At 51.3% G+C, this 26,494-nt stretch overlaps 1 protein-coding gene across 1 annotated transcript in view; it reads left to right on the top strand.

Moving 5' to 3' along the window:
- Positions 1 to 26,216, top strand: part of STUM (stum, mechanosensory transduction mediator homolog) — a gene marked incomplete at its 5' end in the record, with an annotated part of 53,101 nt that extends 26,885 nt beyond the window's left edge. The window contains 2 exons of the mRNA XM_079728264.1: positions 21,362 to 21,541; positions 26,147 to 26,216. Of these exons, the coding sequence (XP_079584390.1) occupies positions 21,362 to 21,541; positions 26,147 to 26,181 (215 nt within the window). The 3' untranslated portion in view covers positions 26,182 to 26,216. The remainder of the gene's footprint in view (positions 1 to 21,361; positions 21,542 to 26,146) is intronic.
- Between the last annotated feature and the right edge of the window lie 278 nt (positions 26,217 to 26,494).

Genomic DNA, 26,494 nt, shown 5'->3' with positions numbered 1-26,494 from the left:
ATTCAGTCTAAAGCATGATTAACTTGGAACCGCTCTACAGGGAATGGTGAGGTCAGTGGTTCCTAGAAACCCTCAAAGGATCCCCCAGGATGGGGTGGGGGGGTCCCTCGAGGCATCTCTGCACATCAGGGCCCTGCTCGTCCCCTCAGCCTACGCTGGTCCCTCCTAGGAGGCCCTCCTTCACCAGCCACCTTCTCAGAGCCTGCAGGCAACTTTGGCCAGGGTGGTGCCCTTCTTTCTGTCCAAGGCCACCACCCCAAGCTCTGAAAGTAGCTCCCCTGTTTGCATCATTGGAGCAGTTCATTGGATTTTCCTCCAGGCTCAAACGGAGGCCTTTGGAAAACAGCTATTAGTTGAACCTAAGCAGCCAGAGAAAAGACACGCTGGAGTTGAGTGAGGAGGAATGTGCTTTTATGGAGCTGTGTGTTTAAAGATACCTCTGGGATTTGTTTCTTAGCAACAGGGCTCATCCAGAGCACGCTGGCAGCGTCAGAACATCCAATGATGCCCGCAAGCATCATTGCAAATACAATAAAAATCTGTAGAGTATGAGAGAAAAGTCTGAGCATAGTGCCTCCAACAGGCAGAAAAACTCAGAACCCTGAACAGATGCAGCAGCTGTTGGTTTAGATTAGAGAGCTCCGCGGGAGAAAAATTCCTACCCAGGGACGCCAAGCCACTTCCCTCCACGAGGCTTCCTTCTGGCCGGTGGAAAAAGCATCACTTGGAAGGCTTTCCTCTCCTCACGGCTCCCTCCTTCCCCGGCACCTGGAGACCCAGCGTCCAATCAAATGGCCTTCCATGGTCTATAATTGAAGAGTGGCAGGTCTGAGCCCTCGAGGAGATATTAGACCCAAATCCAGGGGTTCTGAAACTTGTTTGGTGCCATTGGACCCTTTAACAGCCTAGTAAAGCCTTGGATCCCCTTTCAAAATAATTTTAATGAATTTTTAATGCATTTACTACATAGACTTATACAGAAAATGAATGATTTTAAAAAACAGTTATCAGGGCTTCCCTGGTGACGCAGTGGTTGAGAGTCCGCCTGCCGATGCAGGGGACACGGGTTCGTGCCCCGGTCCGGGAAGATCCCACATGCCGCAGAGCGGCTGGGCCCGTGAGCCATGGCCGCTGAGCCTGCGCTTTCGGAGCCTGTGCTCCGCAACGGGAGAGGCCACAACAGTGAGAGGCCCGCGTACCGCAAAAAAAAAAAAAAAAAAATGGCATTCAAGTCAGAGAAGAAAAAAGGATTCTTTCCGTATGCTAAAAGCCGTGAGGAAATTAAATAGAGACATGGCGAGATTACACAGGATCAAGGCTCCTGAGTGGCTGCCGTGCGGGGTGTGTACGTTCCCGGTAAAGGCTCACCTCTCACTGAGGCTGCCGACTAGTGAGTTAGTAGAGATCCAAAAGTTACTTTTGTTATTGTGGTAAAATATACATCACATAGAATTGACCATATTAACTATTTTTAAGTGTACAACTCCGTGGCGTTAAGTATATTCACATTGTTGTGCAACCGTCACCACTCTCCAGAGCTTTATCATCTGAAATGGAAACTCTGTATCCATTAAACGGTAACTCCTCACTCCCCCTCCCTTAGCCGCTGGTAACCTCAATTCTACTTTCTGTCTCTATGTGGAATCATACCGTATTTGTCCTTCTGTGACTGGCTTATTCAACTTAGCATAATGTCTTCAAGTTTTATCCATGTCGTATCACGTGTCAGAATTTCCTTCCTTGTTAAGACTGAATAATACTCCATTGTATATATTCCACATTTTGGGTATCCATTCATCAGTGATGCACACCTGGGTAGGGCATTTTTGAAATGCAGTGGTTGTGCTGAGGGACCCTCTAGATGTCTAGCTGTGACATCTCACCGTAGTAGTCTCTGGGATTGATTTGCTTGCCTGGGAAGAGGTGTGCCCAGGAGGAGAAAGGAGAGAGGCCCACTGCTCCCAGGTAAAGGCTGTGTGTGGTGGGCAGGGAGGTTGACTCCCAGCATCCTTTCCACCAAGATGACTAGTCCAAGCCAGTCTTATAATTCCAACTCTCTTATGGGTGACTGGCTCAGAAACTGACAGGTGACTTAATGATCATTAATCAGGGAAATGTTTCCTCAGGCGTGAAAGAGGGCCACAGGAAGAGGTTATCTTTATTCTTGCAAACATTGTCATGTCTGGATTGAGATCTCTGGAACAGCCACAGCCATCTGTGTACAGCCTGAGGTTGAAGCCAGCTCTCAGAGTGGCCATGCAGGTACGGAAAGAGCCTGGGCCCCTGGGGACACAATTGAGCTGCTTTAGAGTTCCTATCATTTGAGATGGTACACACTTCATATCACTCAAGCTCATTTGAGTTGGCTTTGTGTCACATTCAGCCCAAAGCATACCAAGAGATACCATCTACAAGTAGCTATATTCCTCGATTAGACCCTCAAAGTGCTTTGGAAACAAAGCATAACAACAGGGCAATTTACCAGCCTCAAGAATGACATGAGGCTGCCATTAACTGTACATATAGATATAATGTAACAAATCCAGTTGCCCTATCCATGCACCCTGACTAGCCCCAGGACCTTGGTTGGTGTGCCTGCCATTCCACCAGGGCGTCTGCAGAAGTGCCGATGCCTCTCTCCATCTGCACCTACTTCTTCCAGCCCTGTGGAGGTGGCGTGCAACACTGCAGCAGGTGATGTGCTGAGTCTAGGAGTGCAGGGTAGGCCTGACTCTGCTCTAATCTCACCTCTAGAGATGAGGCTGGTGATGCTGAAGGTGGCAACTGCCCTCCAGCATCCAAACCTCCCGTTGCCCATCCCCACTGGTGAAGCACTGGAAAGGGACATAAGGGAACAGGCTTTTGTTTTTAACCAACGCTTGTGTGCTCTGCCTTTGGACGCCATTGCCTTTGAGGGGGTGACTGGGACAGGAAATAAGTTCTCACCTACAAGACACACATTTATGAACGATCCTCTTGTCCTGCGTGTCATCGGTCTTAGCAGGGCTGCCGCTGCTCAGAAAAAGCTCATGCCCCGGGGATCTGCTCTCAAGGTCGGCAGCACATTTTTTGGAAAATTCTAAATCATTCCCAGAAAGCACACCCAAGGAGGGTGAAATTAACTTCTGGAAAGAGCCAATCTGCAGCCAAGTGAGGTGAATAAAGTGAGCGATTGAGCCGAGTATTCTGACTTCCATCAGGGTGAACTGTGACCAGGACCCATGAGTCTGAATCCTGGTGTGGGTTCTGAGGGGCTGCTGCAGTGTTCCTGTCCTGACAGTGTGGGTGCAAAGCAGTCACAGCATCTCAGGGAATGAAGCGTGTACTTTGGGGCGACTATCTGTGTGGAATAATGGTTCACATATCTTGAAATGTTCCTGCCATTTCATTGCGGGGGAGGGGGCTATGGTCCCCCAAACTGTTTAAGGATATTTTCCTTGACGTGCGCTTGGGTCTGTTTGTGTCCACTTTTAGGGTGTGGGACGCTCTGGGACATAAAGTCCTTATGCTGTTCATGTAGCTCCTTCTCAACAGGGCTTTGGTCTCTTGTTGTCAGGCTGTCCCCCGAGGGCTTCTGTCCCTTTCCTGTCCCCTTCTCGGACCCTGCCAGGCCCGCGGGGAGAGTGGGGAGCTACCTCCTGGACAGCACAGCCCCCAAGAAGCTGGGTCATTTCCATTTCAGAAGGCAAAGTGGTGCCTAGATCAAACATCCTGGGGACTGAATCCTGCTGGGTGCCGATAATAATAACATCAGTAGGGCTTCCCTGGTGGCGCAGTGGTTGAGAGTCCGCCTGCCGATGCGGGGGACATGGGTTCATGCCCCGGTCCAGGAGGATCCCACATGCTGCGGAGCAGCTGGGCCCGTGAGCCATGGCCGCTGAGCCTGCGCGTCCGGAGCCTGTGCTCCGCAACGGGAGAGGCCACAACAGTGAGAGGTCCGTGTACTGCAAAAACAAAAAATCCCCAAAAAACCCCACAAAACATCAGTAATAATAACCATCCTGGGAGTAGGAGGATGCTTAACGAGGGGAAGTGATGGCCGAAGTCCTGCAGTGAGCGATGAGTGTCCAAGTAGGGCTGGAGGCCGCGATGTGACCCTGCTCTCCTTTACCGTGCGGCCTTTCCTAAACAGCCCAAGGGTTCAGAGCATGTGCAGGCAGTCGGTTTGTCTTCCCAGGACCTCAGGCCATCTCTCATCTGTAGGGATCAGAAAGAGCGGATCCGGGTCCTCGGCTTGCATAACCTTCAGCTTCTCAGCGAAGAGGGTCCCGCGAGGGCACTTCTCTAATGTGAGCTGTGTGCCGACCACAGAAGCGGGTCAGGGCGTGAGATGGGAACCCAGTGGAGATGTAGAAACCCACAAACACATCTTGCCCAGTTCTGTAGACACACAGATCTTCAGGCCTTAGCTGATGCCTCTGTGGAGATCTATTCATTTAATAAACCCTTACTAAAGGTCTGCCACGTGCCAGGCATTGCACCAGTGCCTGGAAGATAAAGGGGAGATAAAATGCAAACCCTATTTCTAGTGTTCTAATAGTTAAAGCACGCACTTCCATTGCACTTATTGGGTGCCCTGTACTGTTCTAAGCACCAAACACCTCCTATAATGTTGATGACAACACAGAGCAGTAGAGATGATTGCTCTCATTCTCAGATGAGGAAACGGAGGCCCAGAGAGGTTAAGTGACTTGTCCAAGGTCACCCAGGTGGTAAGGGGCGGAGCCGGGGCTCAGACCCAAGTAGGCTGGGTTCAGAGTCAGCTTTCTTACCTTTTGGCTGCACCCCTCGAAGGGCTTGTAGCTTGTGTGGGGGGCAGAGTGTAACTTCTTGGGACCACTCTCCAGCCAGGAGTTGTCCCCATTGTGCTCCATTCAGATTCATTAGACACTTGAGTACCTTCTATGTGCCAATTATGCTGCTAGGCAATGTAGGGGCCTCAAAGGTGGACCAGACAAGGCCAGGGCCCTCGAAGGCCTTGCACCGTGGTGAGCGACCTACCTGCAAATAGTACAAAGTGGCGATCGGAGGTCCGTGGTGCCTGGGTGGAGCATGGGCTGCTTGTGGCACCACCTGGGCTCCGAGCTGGAGCATTCAGGTGGGTTGTACAGTGGGAGGGAGTATAAGCGGAGAAGATGATGGGGGAGGACGGACGGACTGCCAGCTTGTGGGCGGGGAGAAGAATAGGAAACTAGCAAAACTGGCTGAGAAGAGGTGGCTGGTGGGTAGGAGGCCGGGCGCTCGGGGAGGAGCTGGTGCTGGGAGACTTACCACCCGTTAGTGAGTTCCCTCCTGAGCCCAGCCTGGCGCCCTCGGGTCACCGAGAAGCAGCAGTGGCTCGGGCAGAGCCATTCTCTGGACTGACTGTGGCCAGTCTCCTTGGGTAGTGATGTAGATGTCCCCTTCGCAACTGGGATTCCACTGAAATCTTCTTTTCTTCCATTTCCAACCGCAGACCACCCAGCTTCTGCCTTCCCCTCCCTCCCCACTCCTGTATCTGCCCCGTTGAGCATCACAGCTTCTGCGTCCCTCCCATGTGGGCCCCTCGGCTGAGTCACCCTGCAGCCACAGTGGAAGTTCCCAGCCTCCTCCTGGAAGCTCTCGTCCCAGGGGTGCTGCCCCAGCTCCACCAATACCGAGGCTGGAGCTGGGACAGCTGTACGGCCCCTGTCCTATAGAGATCAAGTCCCAGCCTTCCGGACCTGAGGGAAGGCCTCCATCAGGACAGCTGGTTTTAATTCTTGGTCCTTGCCTGAAATAAGTAGGTTTATCAAATCCATTCTGCTCTTGGCCCCTGTAAGAAATCAGCAAGTAGATGCTTCCCCAGAGGTGGTCCCTCTAGAGGGCAATCCATGGGGAGCCAGACCAATTTTGTTTGGCTCCTATTTTCTGAAAAGGCTTTCTCAGGTCCCAGGATAGGTTCTGCAGCCAAAGCCTGAGTCCACCCCTCCCTCCTGTTCTCTTGATGGAGCTGAGGGCCTCCAGTCTTCTGGCCTCTCGTTCCCCTTTCCTGGCGGCCACTGGGTTCTGAAAACAGGCACAGTTGGTGTTTAGTTAGCTTTTGCTGCATAGCAAAGCTCCCCAAGATGTAGTGGCTTAAAACAGCAGCCATTTACTTAGTCCGTGGGTTGCGATGTGGGCTTGGCTTAGGAGGGCTAGGCGTGGTTGTTCTCAGCCAGGATGGCCGGGTGGCTGGAGTCTCCTCCACGTGGCCTCATCCCCCAGCGGACAGGCTGGACTTGTTCACATGGCGGCTGGCCGGAGCTCCACGAGAGCAGGTGAAGGAACGCGTTGCCCTGTGGCCTAGGCCCAGAACTGGCACGATGCCACTTCTAGCACATGTATCGGCCCATGAAAGTCACAAAGCCAGTCTGGATTCAGAGGGTGGGGAAACAGATCCTTTTCATGGGAGGAGGTGCAGAGTCACATGGCGAAGGACGTGGGTACAGGGAATAGAGAATTGGGGCCACTTCTGCAATTGACTACGGTTGGTTAATGCACCTTTGATTCCAGGTCTTGTCTGTTAAATGAGGAAAAAGACGTGGCTTGTTGTGGGAACTGGGTGAGGTAATATAGTAAAATGTTAACCTCTAACGAATGCTCGACACATTATAGATCCGTAATGAGAATCGTAATAACGGTTATACACGTGGCCGTTGGAAGGGCGGGAAAGGACCTTTCTGTAGACATCAGGCACACGTATCTGGCAGAAGGGACGGTAGAAGCAGTTCCCTCTTCTTCCTTCTCAGTGAATTATGAGCCTGTCCCTGTCTACCTGGCACGGTCCTCAGGGACCCCCTCCTCACTGGCCCCTTCCTCTCTCTTTCCCCATAGCCCCGGGGTCCACTGTAGTGCTCCTCGATGGAGTGGGGGGGTTGGAGGGGGAGGCGAGGGCATCAGTTCACTGTCCAGGAGACACAGGAGTCAGAGTGGCCCAGCTACAGGGCAAATGAGCCTCTCTTGTCCCCGGCTGCCGCCTCCAGTTGTGTGGGTCCAAGGTCATACCATACGTGGCCGGCAGCCCTATGTTTTGACAGTATTGAGTACTTCTAGTAACATTGCTCCAGTGTGGTGCCGTCCTAACTGAATCCCTGACTGTCGGCGGCTGTCCTAGCTCGGTGTGGAGGATGGGAGTAGGCGCCCAGTGCCCAGGGGGCAAGCAGAACTGGCCCTCTAGGATTGGAGTTAGGTGGTAAATGAGCGCTGTAAGAACCAAACAGCCTGGCCCACTTCCTGACACCCTTCCTTCCCCACCACTGACATGTTGCTCAGTGACACCCCTGTTCCAATGATCTATTGCTGTCCAGCAAAACCTCCCGAAATTTAGTGGTGTGAAAAAGCCTTGTGGCAGGCTCATCAGTTCTGTGGGTCAGGAATTTGGACAGGACACACTGGGGATATTTTATCTTTGCTCCATGATGTCTGGAGCTTCAGCTGCGAAGACTCAAAGACCAAGGTGACTTGATGGCTGGGGATTGGACTTATCTGGAAGCATCTTCACTCACATGTCTGGTGGCTGATACTGACCATCAGCTGAGATCTCACCTGGGCTGTTGGCTGGACACCTACACACCTCTCCACGTGGCTTCTTGAGGAGGCTAGTTTGGGCTTCCTTACAGCATGCCCGCTGGGTTTAAGAGTGCGAAGGTAGAGATTCAGGAAGTGGAAGCACCGGTTTGTTCCGGCCTGACCTGGGAAACTAGCACAGTGTTACTTCTCTTATATCCTGTTGGCCAGCCACAGAGCACAGTTTAAGAGGAAGGAATTTAGACCCCACCTCTTGATGGAAGAGTGTCAAAGAATTTGGGGCAATCTTTTAAAATCACCACACCTCCATTTAGAAAATGATGGTCCAATGTGTCATTTCTCTGCTGGATTTTGCAACACATTTCTGTTAGCAAACATCACAGACCACTTACCAGCCTCATTTTACCCTCTTCTCACTTCCCCCCCAAACTAAGATTTTCACTCAGGAATCGACACCTCCTTCACGCAATCTGGGCGTTGTAGGGAAATCTGACCCTATTTCTAGCTCCAGGGATGGGCCCAATTGCTTAAGCCAGTAAGTACCTTCCACTTTCTTTGCCAAATCATTGATTCAAGGGTGGATATGTGACCTACACAGTCCGATCTAGGTAGATCTCAGGACTCCTGCTTGGAACACTGGGACAGAAATGTTCTGTCTTCTCTGGACAAGTGGTATGTAGATGTGAAAACTGGAGTTGCTGCAATCATTTTGTCACCGTGAGGGAAGTAGGTCTTGCGATACAGTTGATACCATGGAAGACACAGCAGAGATGGAAGATGTTGGGTCCCTGTTGAATCACTGAGTCATTGAATCAAACCAATCCTGAATTCTTATTAATAATAAGATAGCATACAGCGGTTAAGGACTTAGTATGTTCCAAGCACTTTAAATGCGTGATCTCTTTTAAGCCTTACAAAGAGCCCTGGATAAGGGTATTATTATAACTCCTACTTTACAGATGAGGAAATAGGTCTACAAATGTTTGATGAGGGGACAGGCCTCCAGAGGCAGAGTGATTTGCCCACGTTCCCACAGCCAGTAAATGATAGTCAGGAATCACCCTCAGCAGTCTGACCCTCGAGCCTACATGCCTAACCACTGCCCCACACCGCCTTCCTGGACTTTTCCAATTATGTGAACCAACAAATTCCTGTGTCGTTTGAGCCTGTTTGAGTTGCTTACTTCCAAAATAAAGACCACAGGTGACAACCCCTCTCTGCCAACGTGGCATGCTCCTGTGCCATGAGCTGCCACGTCAGCCCTGCTTGGAGCGAGCCAACCTGAGCCTAGTCCCAGGAGCCCTGGCAGGAAGTTGTCCCTGTCACGGAAGCACACACACGGGCCACGCTGCAGGGCACGGCTCCAGGAAGGAGCAGGTGTGTCTGCTGGGCCAGCAGGGAGTCCCCAGCCAGATAGGGAGCATCTGAGCACGAGCCCCACACAGGCCTCCTGCCGCCCTCCCTCCTTCCTCCCCAGTCCTCCGGGAGGCTGGGGTACCTGCTTAGCCCAGCCACCTCCTTTCCTGCCCTTGTTGTTGTGTGGCCTCCTAAATGAACCCACCATGGCTCCTCCAGGTCTCTTGGGACTGGAGTCCTTTCCTGGCTTCCAGACAGGAACCTGGAGCATCCTCCCTCTCATCCCACCTCCAGCAGGTGAGCCCAAGCCTCCCAGTTAGCTTGATAGCCTGGCTTTGCCTGCTTAAGTGGGAAAGACGCCGTAGGACTGGGGGCTGCATTCCAGAGGTGTTCCTGGAAGTTCAGGGGATTTTGTCACAGCCCTTACGTGGTCACACGGCATCATTTATTTTCTGTGTCAGGTGTCTGCATGCCATCTGTCCCCTAGTTTGCTTGACTGCCCCATGGTTTTCTCTGTCACCAGTAAGATGCTGTTTGGCGGACAGCAGAGTTGGATCTTGACAGGTGCCTGAAACTTTTTTTAACTGAAAAGAGAATTTGTTTTTGAAAAAAGAGAAAAAGCCACCTCTAATTCTGCCATGGCAAAACAATTCTCGGGCTTCCCTGGTGGCGCAGTGGTTGAGAGTCCACTTGCTGATGCAGGGGACACGGGTTCGTGCCCCGGTCCAGGAAGATCCCACATGCCGCGGAGCGGCTGGACCCGTGAGCCATGGCCGCTGAGCCTGTGCGTCCGGAGTCTGTGCTCCGCAACGGGAGAGGCCACAGCAGTGAGAGGCCCGCGTACCGTGAAAAAAAACAATTCTCATTTTGCTTTAATACACTCCAGTCCTTGTCCACAGCGTAAATATTTTTTAAATAGTCCTCTGCACAGTATACATACTATTTTTGTAATTTCACTTAAAGCACTGGCCTGGCTTGCTGCGTAGTTATCATAACTATAATTTTTACTGGCTGCGTGGTACCGTGGCGCATGGATGCGTGCCGAGCCTCCGGCTCCATGAGGCTGACAGTGAACTCGGCAATTGTAGTAAACTTTGTTTTAAGGTGGAGTGAAGAGTAGAACCATTGGCTACAAGCCGCTAGGAGAGCAGGATTCACGGAGATCTTCCGTTTCACTCATGTTCCCTGAGCATAACTCCTTATTCTTCAGGGTTCTGCTCCAACGTTGCCTCCTGGGGAAGACTCTGGGTCTCCCTGGTCGGGGTGAGGGCCCTCTCCTTGCTCCCATGAGGGTGCTCCAAGTACTTTACATGCACGGATTCAATCCTCACTTCGCTATGAGGCAGGCTACTATCATTACCTTAACTCCATAGATGGGGAAACTGAGGTCTAGAGAGGTTAGGTCACTTGTCTAGGCTTCTGGGGGGGCAGCCGGAATTCTGACGCCAGAGCCCCCCTTTGTAACATGGGGTCACCCTGCCTCTGCCCTGTCCCCCAGGACTGACCACACAGGTTGTGTTCCATGGTTTCTTCTCTCTCACCATCCTGTGACATTCTTGAGGGCCGGGACACTCCTAGCCCTGGTCATTACATAGCCGCCCTCCTGGCCCTATCCCCACTTCCTCAGTTTACCCTCTGCCGTTTAAGCCAGAATCTGTCCTGAGAAGTCTCAGAACTGGGGAACTGAGAAATTCCACGTGGTTACATTTCTGCTCGGGCTTAAGATCCCGGGGAGACCTTGGGGCCTCTCTGGGGTCCCCGAGAGACCTAAGGTGTCCAGTTCTGTCCTGCAACTCGTCTAGGGCTGGGGGCACATCTTGGAGCGCACCAAGGATGTGGCAGGGGAGGCTGAGGGCAGAGGAGATGTGCTGACAACCGCAGGGAGGCTGATGCAATGCCCAGTGCCATTAAAATTAATTATCTGCTCCAGTCAACCTGCCCCTCTGTGGGACAATCATTCTGATGTCACGGTGGAGGCAGTAAGAGGGACGGAGGAGGGAGCTGGTCTCATTTTCTCTGCCCTCCAAGGAAGGATGCAGATTTATGAGTGGCAGCCAGAGGGGCTCCTGTCCTCCTTCTTTTAAGCCACGGAGCCTTTTGGGTTGGAAAATCTAAGGCCCCTCCATGGCTGTGGTCTCGACCCAGGACTGTTACCTGCCGAGGTCTCCCTTGCAAGCCCCCTTATCCATCTGAAGGCTTCTTCCTGCTGCCTTTCTCCGAGCTCCTCCATCCTCGGGTCCCCATGTGACTCCTCAGCATTTGCCTGAGGGCCAGGGAGGAATACAGAGAGGGTTCCCCGAGCTGGTACTTTCTGACTAAGGAGAGGGGAGAGGAGAGGGGGCACCGGGTGTGGGGTAGCAGCGGGGGCTAATGGTGAAGTGGTCCTGGGTACCTTACACCTTCTCTTTACTGGGGGCACAGAAGGCCCATCTCTCCACCCTTCATTATTTTTCTTCCATGAAATTGATGCTTGGAAAGGTTTAAGTCGTAATAAATTCAATTTCTTGTCTCTAATTGATCAGAGGTGGATAGAACAGCCCCTAGGAGATGCTAACAGCAGGAGAGAACCCCAGTTACTGCACTAAAATGATGAGCTTCCAACCAAACACTTCTAAGCCACCTTCTGATGGGCTGCTGCGACCTCATTAGGGATCTTTGCGCTGTTTGGAATGAAGAGAACAGTTCACAAACCCTGTTGCCACTGGTCCAGGATCTATGGGGCAAAGACACTAGCAGATTTTTTTAATATATTTTTATTCCAGTTTTATTGAGATATAATTGGCATACAGTACTATGTAAGTTTAAGGTGTACAGCATAATGGTTTGACTTACACACATCATAAAATGATTGCCTCGGTAGGTTTGGTGATCATCCGTCATCTCATGTAGATACAAAATTAAAGAAATAGAAAAAGGGGCTTCCCTGGTGGTGCAGTGGTTGAGAGTCCGCCTGCTGATGCAGGGGATACGGGTTCGTGCCCCGGTCCGGGAGGATCCCACATGCCGCGGAGCGGCTGGGCCCGTGAGCCATGGCCGCTGAGCCTGCGCGTCCGGAGCCTGTGCTCCGCAACGGGAGAGGCCACAACAGTGAGAGGCCCGCGTACCGCAAAAAAAAAAAAAAAAAAAAGTAGAAAAAAATGTTTCCCTTATGATGAGAACTCTTAGGATTTACTCTCTTAACAGCTTTCATATATAACATAGAGCAGAGTTTATCATATTTATCATGTTGTACATTACATTACATCAGTAGTACTTATTTATATTATAACTAACCTCAAGTTGGTACATTTTGACCCCCTTCATCCAGTTGCCCTTCCCTGTATCCCCTGACTCTGGTAACCACAAATCTGATCTCTTTTTCTGCAACTGTGTTTGTTTATTTGTTTTTAAAGTATAATAGTCCTATGACACTATTTTAGTTACTGTTACACCACGTAGTGATTCGATATTTCTGTATCTTTCAAAATGATCATCATGATAAATCTAGTTACCATCTGTCACCATACAAAGATATTACATAATTATCGACTGTATTACCCACACTGTACATTTCATACCCATGACTCATGTATTTTGTAACTGGGAGTTTGTACCTCTTAATCTCCCTCACCTATTTCTTTCCTCTCCCACCCCTTCCCCTCTGGCAACCACCAGACTCTGTTTTATGTGTTTATGACTCTGTTTCTGTTTTGTTATGTTTGTTCATTTGTTTTGTTTTTCTTTTAGATTCTACGTATAAGTGAAATCATACGGTATTTGTCTTTCTCTGTCTGACTTATTTCACTTAGCATAATTCCTTCTAGGTTTATCCATGTTGTTGCAAATGGCATACTTCATTCTTTTTTTATAGCTGAGTACTATTCCACTGTGTGTGTGTGTGTATATATATATATATATATATATGTATATATATACATACATACACATACCACAACTTCTTTATCCTTTTATCTATTGATGGACACAGGTTGCTTCTCTACCTTGGCTACTGAAAATAATGTTGCAATGAACATAGCATATACCTTTTCAAATTAGTGTTTTCGTTTTCTTCAGATAAATACCCAGAAGTAGTATTGCTGGATCGTATGGTAGTTCTGTTTTTAATTTTTTGAGGAAACTCCATACTGTTTTTCACAGTAGCTGCATTTACATTGCCATCAATAGTGCATGAGGGTTTCCTTTTCTCCACATCCTCGCCCACACTTGTTATTTGTTGCCTTTTACTGATGGCCATTCTGACAGATGTGAGGTGATACCTCATTGTGGCTTTGATTTGCATTTCCCTGATGATTATTGATGTTGAGCATCTTTTCATGTGTCATCTGTATGTCATCTTTGGAAAATTGTCATCTGTGTATCTTCTTTCGAAAAATGTCTATTCAGTTCCTCTGTGCAATTTTAAATCGGGTCGTTTGTGTTCTTATTTTTGTTTTTGTTTTGATGTAGAATTGTATGAGTTCTTTGTATATTTTGGATATTAACCCCTTATCGGATATATCATTTGCAAATATCTTCTCCCATTGAGTATGTGGCCTTTTTGTTTTGTTCTTGAGGAATGCAGTTAGCTTTGTTTTGCAGAAACAAGGCAGATTTGTTTTGAAGATGTTGAGGGTGGTGAGGATGACAAAAGTACTAGAACTGTCCATGTTTTGCCTGCACTGTTCTCTCTTGGTTTTATAATTTGTCTCCTCTTTGCAAGTTCCTTGCTGGCCAGGACATGAGAAGCATGGTGTTGGGTCTACGAAACACTTTCTGGATGAGGACACAGTCGTCCTCACAGACCTCCACAGCCTTGGACCTTGGGCTGACTGTCCTTTGGCTCACAGCGATACCCCTCGTTCTCTGAGACTCACGAGATCCCGCTTGTAGTGGTCTGGTGTGCCTTCCTTGCCCGCCTAGCACAGTCTTCTCAGACTCTGTTCGAGTTATCAAGATGAAAAAACAGACAGTGCCTTCCCACAAGCACATGTGAACACACAATGTCCAAAAGCCTCTCCACTTTCTGCCCCGTCTGTTGAGAAATCAGAACCCCAGGAGCCGGGATGACAGAAGGAGCATGCAGAACCACATCCAGGACCAAGACCTTATCTTCTGCAGACCGACCCTGGCTTACTTAGGCCACAGGCACTTTTATTTTATTTTTAATTAATTTTTACTGGAGTATAAAAATGTTTACTGGAGCATAATTTTTATTGGAGTATTGCTTTGCAATGTTGTGTTAGTTTCCACTGTACAGCAAAGTGCATCAGCTATATGTATACATATATCCCCTATTTTGGGATTTCCTTCTCATTTAGGTACCACAGAGCACTGAGTACAGTTCCCCGAGCTATACGGTAGGTTTTCATTGGTTATCTGTTTTATATGTAGTGTCAGTAGTGTATACGTGTCAATCCCAATCTCGCAATTCATCCCACCCCCTCCCCTTTCCACTGTTGGTGTCCATACGTTTGTTCTCTACGTCTGTGTCTCTATTTCTGCTATGCAAATAAGATCATCTATACCATTTATTCTAGATTCCACATATATTTGTTGATATACAACATCTGTTTTTCTCTTTCTGACTTACTTCACTCTGTATGACAGTCTCTAAGTCCATCCACGTCTCTAAAAATGACCCAATTTCGTTCCTTTTTATGGCTGAGTCATATTCCATTGTATATATGTACCACATCTTCTTTATCCATTCCTCTGTTGATGGACATTTAGGTTGCTTCCATGTCCTGGCCGTTGTAAATAGTGTTGCAATGAACATTGGGGTGCATGTGTCTTTTAGAATTATGATTTTCTCTGGGTATAAGACCAGTAGTGGGATTGCTGGGTCATATGTTAGTTCTCTTTTTATTTTTTTAAGTAACCTCCATACTGTTCTCCATAGTGGCTGTCACGGGCACTTTTAAACCCTCCTGATTCTGTCTTCCTAGGGCTTTTGTCCAGAATCATTTGTGAACTTGTAGTCGCTTCTTTTCCTTTCCTTTTCCATTTCCCATTGAAATGATTGCACAATGATGAAAAGATGATAACCAGACCCACTGAATTACAATCTCAGGTTGGTGTAGCACAGGAAGGTATATTTTTAGCACAATCTCCATTGCTTCTTATGCCCCCACCTCCAGGTTTGAGAACTGAAATCTCACAGGGCTGAGTTTGACCCTGAACGTGATCTCCCATTTATCTTATTCTGGCTGTGAACTGGAGCGCACAGTCAGCAGTGGGACGTGTTTTGAATGGTGTGGCTCATCCTTGCAAATTGGCTGTGAAGTCCGGGCCAAGCCTTCCCTTACATTTCCTTCCCATCCCCCGAAGCTCACGTTCAAGGTTGTGCTGGTAGGAGAGCTGTGCTCAGCCAACCCTCCCTGGAGGAATGATGGAGGGGGTCCAGGTATAAGTCTCGGCCACTGACGAGTAGCACATCTTAATGACCGCAGAGCCAGCTGCAGGTGATGGCTGGGATCCAACTGGACTTACTGGTCTCCGTCCCAGGGGAGTGCATTTTCTGGGGAGCAGCTTCTTCAGAGGACAGCTCTGCCCTTCTCCCCCTGAGTTCAAGAGGCCTTGAGAGGCCCCGTCGAGCCCAGAACCTTCTACTTCTCTCACGTGAGTCATGTGTCAAGCTGAACCTGACAGGGCTCATGAAGGACAATTTCAGCCCCCAGGCTCCATCCTATAGAGCAGAGCCAGCCCCTCTCCTGATGGGAAACTGCCAGCCCACTTTGCGCTGCTTCTCTTCTGGCGCCTGACAGAAGGGTCGGGGAGGGGGAGCGGCGGGAACCAGGAGCCCTCCCCCAGGACGCTGTGGGATATCCAGGATGGGAGTGGAGGGATGCTTTCCCCTCCCCACTGCCTGCGCCTGGGGCCTGAGCCCTGAGCTCCTCGGGGAAGCCAGTGATCTCGGCAGATCCATGGTGGACAGGGCTATGGCTGCAAAGTCCTTGGGGGTCTTTGCTGTGAGTCTCTGTGCGGTGAGGGTGGGGTCCTGCTCAGGCTTCTCCCACCCTCCTCTCTCCCTCAGGATCCTGTGGGACACGCAAAGCACACGTCCGTGCCTAAGTTGCAGGTGTCTTACAGCACACTGATTTGGGTGGTCGACAGTTCAGTTCATTACCATCCTTTTCCTTTGTACCAATTAGTGGTGGCCGGGCCTTGACACCCCCAGAAACATTATGGCCCGGCCCCTGCCTCTGCTGCAGAGGGTAACCTCCCTGACTCAGCGCCGGGTCACGTGGCGGATGCTGTGGGACAGTGAAAGGCCGGAATCACGGACTAATTTCCTACAAGGTTCTGTGGTGTTCCGGTTCTGTATCCAGGAAGCCAGTCTCTCCGCCCCTCGGAGAGGGATTCTCAAACCTGATTGTGAGTTAGAATCAGCTGGGGGACTCTTTCTTTCATCCTTTCAAACAAGCAATCCCTGCACCCATCCCTGGATGCGCCACTGTGCCTTTGGTGGTCCGGAGGTGCAGCTCTGCGACCTGCATTTGCATGAACTTCAGTTGGAGAATTCTAATGCGCAAACCGGTTGGGGAAATCTGCTGTAGACACCTCACCCCTCACCCCTCACCTTCTCACCTTGTCGAGAACCTCGCCACCCACTTACTCTCTATCTGGTTATGGCCTCATCCTCTCCCCTCTCTGGCGGCTTCGCCTCAGCAGACAGACAAGCTGAAGTTTCTCCCAAGGACGACTTTTTTTTTTTTTTTTTCTCGGTACGCGGGCCTCTCACTGCTGCGGCCTCTCCCGTTGCGGAGCACAGGCTCCGGACGCGCAGGCTCAGCGGCCATGGCTCACGGGCCCAGCCGCTCCGCGGCATGTGGGATCTTCCCGGACCGGGGCACGAACCCGCGTCCCCTGCATCGGCAGGCGGACTCTCAAGCGCTGCGCCACCAGGGAAGCCCTCTCCCAAGGACTTCTGAGAGAGTGGTCGTCGCCTGTGTTCTGAAACCCTCACCTCATTCTCCCGTCACACCTCTGACCTCCTGCTCCCTCCTCCTCCTCCTCTCAGCCCCCCTCTGAGGCTGCTCGTGACCTAATCCGACCCGGGACCCACCTGTCCCCTCTCCGTCTCTGCGGTGAGTGACCCTGTCCACCAGCTTCTCTTCCCTTCTCCTCTGTTTCTGGGACACGCTCCCTCCCCTCTCGGATTGGCGCTACTCTGTCCCCTTTGTGGTCGTCACGTCCCCCTGGGTCTTTCAGAGATCTTTCCTTGAACTCCATGCCCTCCCGGGTGACATCACTCGCTTTGGTGACTCGTGCTACCCGCAGCCTCTGTCTCCAGCTCGGCTCTGCTCAGCCCGTGGGCACAGCCCTCGCTGGGCTCCAAACCCGGTTCGTGGCTCCGCCCTCATCACATAGTGTGGGAGACCAGACACCCAGAGCCACCTGTGCCCCGTTCTCCCTTCCCCGACATGCAGCAGGTCCCCCAGTCCCTGGGACACCACCCCCCCCGGAGGTCCTTCTCCGCCTCCCCTCCCCGCTGCCACGCCTCCCTGCCCCCCTCACCTCACCCCATCTCCTAGCCTCGGCCTCACCCCTTCTGCCCCATCCTCCCCTTGGGAGTCAAAACCCTGGTCTGTGATTCCCCAGTGAAACCCTTCCCGGGGCCGCGTGTTGCCTAGAAGAGGAAGTCAGGCCCCAGAGCAAGTCCCTCGGGGCCCTCTGCAGTCTGACCCCTGCCCGCCTCCAGCCCCGTTTTTCATCCCTGCCCCGAACGCCACACCCTATGCTCAGCTCCCTGTACCCTCAAAGTCCCCTGCCACCCTCTGAGCTACCGGACAGACACACTGGGTCATCTCTGCGTTGCTCTTCCCCTCCTCCTCCCCTTGAATGTTTCCCGTCAGCTTTCCAGACCTCTCCCCACTTCATGGTCTCTTCTGTGAAGTCTTTTCTGATAAACTCAACAAGATTCGTCACTGTTCCTTTTGTGACCCAGTGTCCCCACCAGAATGTGAGCTCCCGGAGTGGGACCCGGCGGAGCCCCACCTCCTGCTGCACTCTGTATTCCCAGGGCCCAGCACGGGCTCGTGGTTGGTGCTCATGCAATAAGTTAGAACTAACCCGTCGCTGTTGGAGAGGGTTCGTTCTTTAGCGGGTAAGACTCATTTAAAGTAATTAACACCTCTTCATATGAAAGGGTGCTAAAATCATTAAAAAAACCCTCCGGTTGAATAGGTTAAAACGTTGTTTTTATATTATAAATCCATTCACGGGACTTCCATGGGGGCGCAGTGGTTAGGAATCCGCCTGTAAATGCAGGGGACACGGGTTCGAGCCCTGGTCCGGGAAGATCCCACATGCCGTGGAGCAATTAAGCCCGTGCGCCACAACTACTGAGCCTGCGTTCTAGAGCCCGCGAGCCACAATTACTGAGCCCGCATGCCACAACTACTGAGCCCGCACGCCTAGAGCCCGAGCTCTGCAACAAGAGAAGCCCCCGCACCACAGCGAAGAGTAGCCCCTGCTCTCCGCAACTAGAGAAAGCCTGTGCGCAGCAACAAAGACCCAACACAGCCAAAAATAAATAAATAAATAAATTTTTAGAAACCAAAAAAAAAATGGACTGTCCATTTGGTGAGAGTGGAAGAACAGCATTTGCCTCCCCAAATCTCCCAGAAGGCCACCCCCGGCGCTGTGTCAGGAACACAGAGGGGCTGTTTAGACTTGAATCTTGATCTTGAATCTGTTTGGTTGATCTTGAACCCTTGGTAATTACACTTTAGTGAGCATTATCATTATTTGAGTGGAAGGAGAAACTTGCTTAGAAATGCAGATTCCTGGGCCACCCCTTAGACATCCAGCTCTCAGACGGACCCCCAGGCATCTGCATTTTAAACAAATACTGAAGGTGATGATGCAGGTGGTCTGAGGATGAACTTCACACTGGTTGCATTTCTTTGGGTGTCTGTATCCCACCTGCTGTTCACCAGGCGCTGTGCTGGGCTGGGGGCAGAAAGGTGGATGGGATGCCACCTGGGACCTCAGAGGAGTTCTCAGTAACTCAGAAGGCAGAAACACTCACAAGCAGTGGCAGTTGTTCGGATGAGGAGGAGGACGGGGCAGGGTTGGGATCAGAAATCAGCCCGGTGGACTCAGGGGTCGGCCTTGGATCTGAGGCACGAGTGTGTGGGCTGAGGGAAAGGCCACATTAGGAAGCCAGTAGGAGCCACCAAGTTGGGGCAAAGAAGGGCCAGAAGCCAGGATGCAGAGAGGGAGGGAAATCAAAGCTCCCCCAACTCCGTCCACCCCAATCCCCGCCTGCTGAGCAGCTTCCTCAAGGAGCAGGAAGTATGAGAAGTAGGAACATGAGAATCATGGGCTGATTTCCCACGTGGCTTGCATTCTCGTCTGGACCTGCTTTCCCAGGTCACTCCACCTGTGAGGTCAGGATGACAGAGCATGGCCATCAGCATCAGACAGCGGTGGGGTCAATGCCCACCTGTGAGTGTGACCTTGGACAAGATACTTAATTCTTGATTGTGTGTGTGTGCGTGCTTTAAAATGTAGATTTTATTATGAGTTAGGTAGGGTGAGGCCAACAGATCAGGAAATTATGGCCACTGAAAAGATAGATTTTTTCTCTTTAACATTCCTCTTTTAAAAAAAGTGTTATTGAAGTACAGTTGATGTACAATGTTGTATTAATTTCTGGTGTACAGCAAAGTGATTCAGTCATACATATATATGTTCTTTTTCACAGTCTTTTCCATTATAGTTTATCACAGGATACTGAATACAGTTTTCTGTGCTCTACAGTAGGACCTTGTTGTTTATCCATTCTATATATAATAGCTTGCAGGAAAGATGGTTTGTTACTCACAGTTCCTACGAGGAGGGGGCACCCTGCACTTTGGGGGTGGCAAACGAGGAAGGCACAGTTAGGAGGCAGAGGGAGCGAGGGGAAAACGTGGGGAGGAACCTTTACTGTGGTTTCCATGGGAAGGAACGGCAAGACAGGGTAAGCAGGTTTAGGATTGGCTGGTTTGAATCATTTCAGTGGTCTCTGGGGTGTAGGGGCTGCCCTAGTGGTCTGGTACCTGGCTCTGGGTGATTAGGGTGGGGGGAGTGACCCAGAGTGTGAAAACTCCATGAAGGAGGAGTCTGGGTGTGGGCTCTGGATTGCTTGGCTTGTGTAAGAAAGTCATTTAGTATCTCTAGGACTTGGCTAGCTCTGGGAGTGGGGTCTCTCCAGGGTCAGCAAGGCCCCAGATATCAAAGCATCAGAAACACCTGGTTAATACAATATGTAAGATAGTGTGGTGGGCAGAAGGATCTCCCCCGCTGCCAAAGATGTCCATACCCTGGTCCCCAGAACCTGCAAAGATGGTGCCTTACATGGTAAAAAGGACTTTGCAGATGCGACCAAGTTAAGGATCTTAAAATGTGGGAATTATCCTGGATTATCCAGTGGGCCCAATGTAATCACAAGGGTCCTTATAAGAGGGAGACAGGAGGATCAGAGTCAGACAGAGAAGATGTAAGGATGGAAGCTGAGGTCAGAGAGGAGAGAAGTGCAGCTCCTGGCTTTGATGACACAGCCACGAGCCAAGGAATGCAGGCAGCCTCAAGAAGCTGAAAAAGGCCAGGAAACCAACTGTCCCCCAGAGACTCCAGAAAGGACCCAGCCCTGAGGACCCATTTCAGACTTCTTACCTCCAGAATTGTGTTGCTTTAAGCCACTAAGCTTGTGGTAACTTGTTACAACAGCCATAGGAAACTCATACAAATAGAAGGAAGGCCAGCTGCCTTGCAGGGTCATTGAGGGGCTCAGAGCCTGTGTAGAAAAAAACCTGGCTGGAGAGAAATGTCAGTAAATGTAGCAATATTACCCACAGGGCTCTGGGGAGTTTGGGACGAGGTAAAGACCATGGGCACACCCACCACGTTGCTCTGTGCCTTGTGGCTGCTCAGTAAATCTTGGGCTCTCTGTCCTTCCCCTTTCAGGTCTGGGGTGCTTGGGGGAGCCCCCTCAGGGAAGGGTTCCGGGAGATATGCCCTGGCCTGTGCTCTCTCCCCTCTGCTGGCACCCCCAATCAGCGTGTGTGCTGGGGGTCATTTCCTGAATCTACCCTGTGGGTGGCTTCCGTGTCACCTCAGCGGCAGCAGCTCCTACCTCTGAACTCTTAGGCCCTAAGGATCTTTGCCCCACGAGGTCAGTGCCCTTTCCACCCGCTGTCTGTTGTCCTTGCAAGTGGCTGCACCGTTGTTCCTGAATGGCAGGGGCCAATTGTCATGTGACATCTGTGTTCCCCCAGAGGCCTCAGGACTGTGCTGGGTCCTTGGCATCTCCAGGCCATGCCTCCTCCAGGCTGGTACATTGGCATCTCTAGTATGGGCAGCAGAGGTGGCCTGAGCCGGAAGGTGCCACACAGGCCGCTCTCTCGGAGCTCCCGGAGGGCGAACCGCTGGGCCCCAGGCTAGTGATGAGCCCACGGGCCGCCGTGTCTCCCAGTGCCCTCAGAAGGCTGTCCCCTCCGGCCTCTCACAGGGACATTCGTCTCGGCCTTCACCGTGCTGTGTGGTGCCCGCACTGACCTCCCGGACAGGCACGTGTGCTGCGTCTTCTGGCTGAACATCGCCGCGGCCCTCATCCAGATGCTCACGGCCATCGTCATGGTGGGCTGGATCATGAGCATCTTCTGGGGCATGGACATGGTCATCCTCGCCAGTGAGTAACCGCGGGCGCCACGCCTCCCTGAGGGGCTGGAGCGGGGCCCGGCACGCGGGCAGCAGGGCTGAAGGAGGGGCGGGGCCAGGGTGGTCTGGGTGTTTGCGATGCTTCGGGGCATGAGGGCTTGGCAGGGCGATCTGCCTCCGGGACCCTCCCCGCAGGCCCAGCCCCGAGGCCTGCATGGAATCTGAGTGACCTGAGCCGGAGGGGAAGGGCGTGAATACCGGGGTAGCAGGGGTGTGGCCCGCCTGAGCTCAGGTCCCCTGTGCCTCCATCATGCCGTTTCCAGAAAGAAGGAAAAGGCCACGGGGTATGTTTGCCCTCAGGAAACACTGTAACTTTTTTTACAACTAGAACAGCATAATTTCAACTTCTTTTAAACTAAGCTCTTTGTTCCTTGATGCTAAAGCCTTACTCTTCCTAATTTGTATGCAATGGACCTTCACCAGACACTTAACACAAACTTGATCCTGACACAAAACTACCAGAGAATACTTGATTAACATTTTAAGAATAACCTAGTGAGATCTTAAAACAGACACCTATTTTAAGCAGCCGTGCTCGTCACCCTATGCCCCTGTGCATGTCCCTGTATTGTCACACGTTCCTCGCTATCAAGGACCACGTCTCCTCGGGCACTTTGCCCTTCTCCCTACACCCCACGCTCCTACTGTGTCCTACACCTGACAAAACCATTGACAGGTGGAATGTCAATGCCAGAGGTGAGCTGTGCCAGGTAAGGACAGCAGAAGCAGGAGCGGAAGCCCAGGAGTCGGGGGCTCCAGAACGATCTAGAATGATTCCTAGTTGACTCAGTCTGAGTTCAGGATCCTGTGAGGATCCAAGATTCAGGGCACACACAGATGCCAGGGCCGAGCAAGGCTCGGGTCAGTGTCCAATTAAGCCACCAGGCCGGAGGAAATGCAGGTCCCTAAGCCTGAGCGAGCTCGGCAGAGCCCGTAGATTGGTCAGACAGGCTGCTTAGAAGCAGCTCCTCCCCTGCCTGGGATGCTGGACTGCCAGGGAATCCCAAAGTTAGAGCTGGGAGACAGGAGCAGCCAGAGAAGAGGGAGGGGGACACTGGGCAGGGAGAAGCTGAGGAGCCGTCAGAAGACAGTCCTTCCTTGCTGGGGAGAGCCGCTCTCAGGGCAGGGGCTGCTGTCAGGGAGGACGTCGGAGAGTGGGCCGAGCAGGCAGAGGCCAAGGCAGGCCCCTCATGGGAGCCTCGCCCCATGGGCCTGTCCACGGACCACTTGCATTTGTGGGGAGGGGTGCAGAACATCGCTAATTGGACAGAAGTGCTGCCTGTCATCCTGTGAGTCCTGAGAAGCCAAGTCTGACAGTTTCCCAGGGGGAGTTGGGTGCTTCCCGAGAGGCCTGTGTATGCTCCTGACCTCGGTCCCAGTTGGAAACTGGAAGGGGCCTCTGCTCTCAGAGGCTTCCTCAGCGGCACGTGGAAAGCCCTGTGACGGCTGCCCCATCTCCACCCAATATGAGCCCCGACCCTTCTTACTACATCATCTCCTCATCTCACAACTGTCTGGCCAGGCACTGGGGCATGCTAGTAAGGAAATTTCCTGTTACAGCGGCACAAGCCTGTGTCACAGGGTGGGTCTCAATAAATGTGTTGATGCCTAATCCGATCCCTAGAGATTTCTGGTTTTCTTTTTCTGGTCATGCTTGATACCAGGGCCCACAGGGTCTGGATCTTAGAGATAGCTTCAAGAACTCCCCTTATCACCTCCTAGAGGAGGAAACATAGACCCGAGAAGGGCAGATGGGGATCTGTCACTTCCTCACCTTCCACCACCTTAGCTGTTGATTCAGCAGAAATCCCTCTTCTGTGGCTGGTGTCAGGGCCATATTTGGGATGCAGGCTAATCAAGTGCTGGAACCCACCTCCCCACCCTTCCTACCCTCTTCCCGCCTGATCCAAGCTTTCACTGTGGGTCACCTCCTTGGTTCCAGGAATGCTGTCTTTGTGTCAGACTTTTAAGAACACTGTTTGGGAGATGGACTTGATGGCTGCACCAGAAAACTCAACACACCTCACTGCTACCCATTTACCCCGCCTGGCCACCAGACTTGCTCACCTATCTCAGCAAGGGGTGCCTTTGCCCTTTCTCCAAAAAGTAAGCCCACCCTCAAAGGATGAGTAATTGCCACTGTTGAGATGGTGCTGTGGGCTGGAACTGCCCCGAGCAACAATGCAGTGTGTGTATCCCAGGATGACTACATAGAAGAGAATAGCCACAATTGACTTATTTGTCCTGGTAGATAGTTGGATAAGGGGCTGTTCTTTCCGGTGTCACTCCAGCCCCGTCCTGTGAAAATGAAGGGAACTTTTCAACTATAACAATACAAGGTGATTTTTTTTACCTGGCATTGCCTGGGGTGTCATCAAGAAATGTACCATCAAGAAAAACCTCCTAAGAGGGGAATCAGAGAAATATAGATCAAAGTAGAAGTTAAAATCAGGAACTTACAAGGCCGCTGCTCTATTTCTATTAATAATAACAAATAACAGTCAACAACAGCCTGTATTGGTTGTGGGTCAATAAATATTTGGTAGTTGTACGAGAGCCTCTCTCTACTGCCATACCCATGACAGACATTGCTAATCAATCATGACACTTTCTGCTGAATAGTCTTACATGTTCTTAACACAGGGCTTCAGGCAGTCACTATCAATGGATCCAAGATGTCTGCAAGATAAAGTCTGTTTGCCATCCCCCACCTGGGTCTTTCCCAAAGCAATAGGTTTTATATATGTGGCTCCTGTCCACATAAAAGGCGAACCCCGTGGCTCAGACAGAGCTGGGCTGGGGCCAGGATGGGTCACTTCAACATCTTTAGGTTGTCACAGTTAAACCTGTCCTGTACCCGTCCCTCTTGGGGTCCATCCAGAATTCATCTCAAGACAAACATGGGTTGGGGGTGGAAGAAGAGTTAGGGGCAGGAGATGAGCAGAAGAGTGGCCTTGGCTGAGATACGAGGGAAGGGGAGAGAGCTTCTTGGCAGTGTCTCACCCAGTGTGACCCCCAGGGAGGGGAGGACGCTCTCTGTGCGCTCCTGCAGCCAAGTCCACATGCCTGCTGGGCTTGGCCACTGGCCGCAGTGGCTGGTCACTGCGAATACTGGCCACAGCCCGCTTCCATCTCCTGGGCCCCACTGTGCATCCTCCCTCTTTTTATATTTCAGGCAGTCCCTCTGGCCTCTGTTTTCAGACTGTCTTCTCTTTCTCTTTTTCTCCTCTTCCTCATGCTGACTCGTACCCCTGTGTTGCTCCAAAGTTTCCCAAGGTGAGTCTGTTGGGGGCTGACAGGCCTCATGCCTGGGCTGCCTTGGGCCCCCCCTTCACTGTCCTGCCCTGCACCCCCAATGCACACAAACACCTCCTCTCCCACTTGGTCAACAAGCTTCTATTTTCAGAAGCTTCTTTATTTTTTTTTTATTTTGGAAAATGTTTAAACACAGACACAAGTAGAAGGCCTAGTACAATGAGTCCCTAAACACACATATTGGCTTTAACCATTATCCACTCGTGGCCACTCTGGTTTCATCCATTACTGCCTACATCTTCCTCTACCCCAAACACCTAAATTTGATGAATATCTGGTAAATAAAGAGAAAAATTACATGTAAGTCCACTGATGCTCCTCTGTGGGCTGAGTTACCAGCTAATGGGGGTAACCACTCAGCAAATTCCAGACTTATAATTTCACCCTTAAATATTTCAGTAGATATCTTTTTTTTTTTTTTTTTTTTTTTTTTTTTTTGTGGTACGGGGGCCTCTCACTGTTGTGGCCTCTCCCATTGCGGAGCACAGTCTCCGGACGCTCAGACTCAGTGGCCATGGCTCACGGGCCCAGCCGCTCCGCGGCATGTGGGATCTTCCCGGACCAGGGCACGAACCCGCGTCCCCTGCATCGGCAGGCGGACTCTCAACCACTGCGCCACCAGGGAAGTCCAGTAGATGTCTTTTTTAAAAAAAAAACCACAATACCCTTTCATGCTCAAATAAACTAGCATCAGTTCCTTAATCTCAACAGTGGTCAATTTTTTCCCATGTCCTCATAATCATCACCAAGGCTTTAAAGGCTCGAAGCCATCCGTCGCCTTGGCCCGTGTCAGAGGCGTCCAGTTGATGGAGCACGCACGCTCGGCTCCTGCCTTCTGTACGCTGTCTTCCTTTTTAATTCTTTCCTCCTCTCGGTCCACATGTACCAGATGCCCACCACTTGGGGAAGCCTGCCTGGTACCTTCTCCCAAGGCTCCGCATTGGGAAATCACAGCAGGCCAGTCTGCTGGGGCCACTTTTGTGCAGTAGCTTCAGGGGTGTGGATTCAGGAGCACAGTGGTAACCTTCCAAGCCCCACCAGATCTGCAGCAGACACCCTCCTCTCATATATCCCCCACTAAACCCAAAGATCCACTGTTCTCCATTCATCCCTTTGTTTCCCATTAAAAGCCAATGACCTTGGCGGTCATTTACACCTCTGTGTGAATAAGTTCTCGCATATTCTAGTCTGGGGGCACCGCCTGGAGAAGTGCTGAGGGAAGCGGGTGTCTGACCATCTCTCCTCTGCTTCTTCCTTACAGGCTACAAGGAGCAGGGTATCCCACAGCAGCTGTGAGCCCGGGCGAGCCACTGAGAAGCCCGGTGTCGCGGAGGGCCACGTCAGGCAGAGGCGGGCACGGGGTCTTCACATGTTCTCTTCTGCCGCTTCCCGGGTTTGGAGTGGAAAGAGGGGACTTAAAAATATTATTTATTTTGAAAACGCATCTGCTTCTCTCAGCAGCTTCTAAGGGCTACCAGCTCCTCCCGCTGCTCCAGAGAGCCCTGTAGTGCAGACACCCAGAGCATCTGGGTTGGGTGGGGAGTGGGATGGAGATGGGAATGCCTAGAGAGAGGCAGGAGCGCCCCGGCTCGGCCCGCTTCGCGTCACC

The sequence above is a fragment of the Hyperoodon ampullatus genome (assembly GCF_949752795.1).
Source record: "Hyperoodon ampullatus genome assembly, chromosome: 2".
NCBI classification, from domain to species: Eukaryota; Metazoa; Chordata; class Mammalia; order Artiodactyla; family Ziphiidae; genus Hyperoodon; species Hyperoodon ampullatus.
The sequence above is the reverse complement of the archived record's forward strand: the minus strand, read 5'-3'. Positions and strand labels throughout refer to the sequence as shown.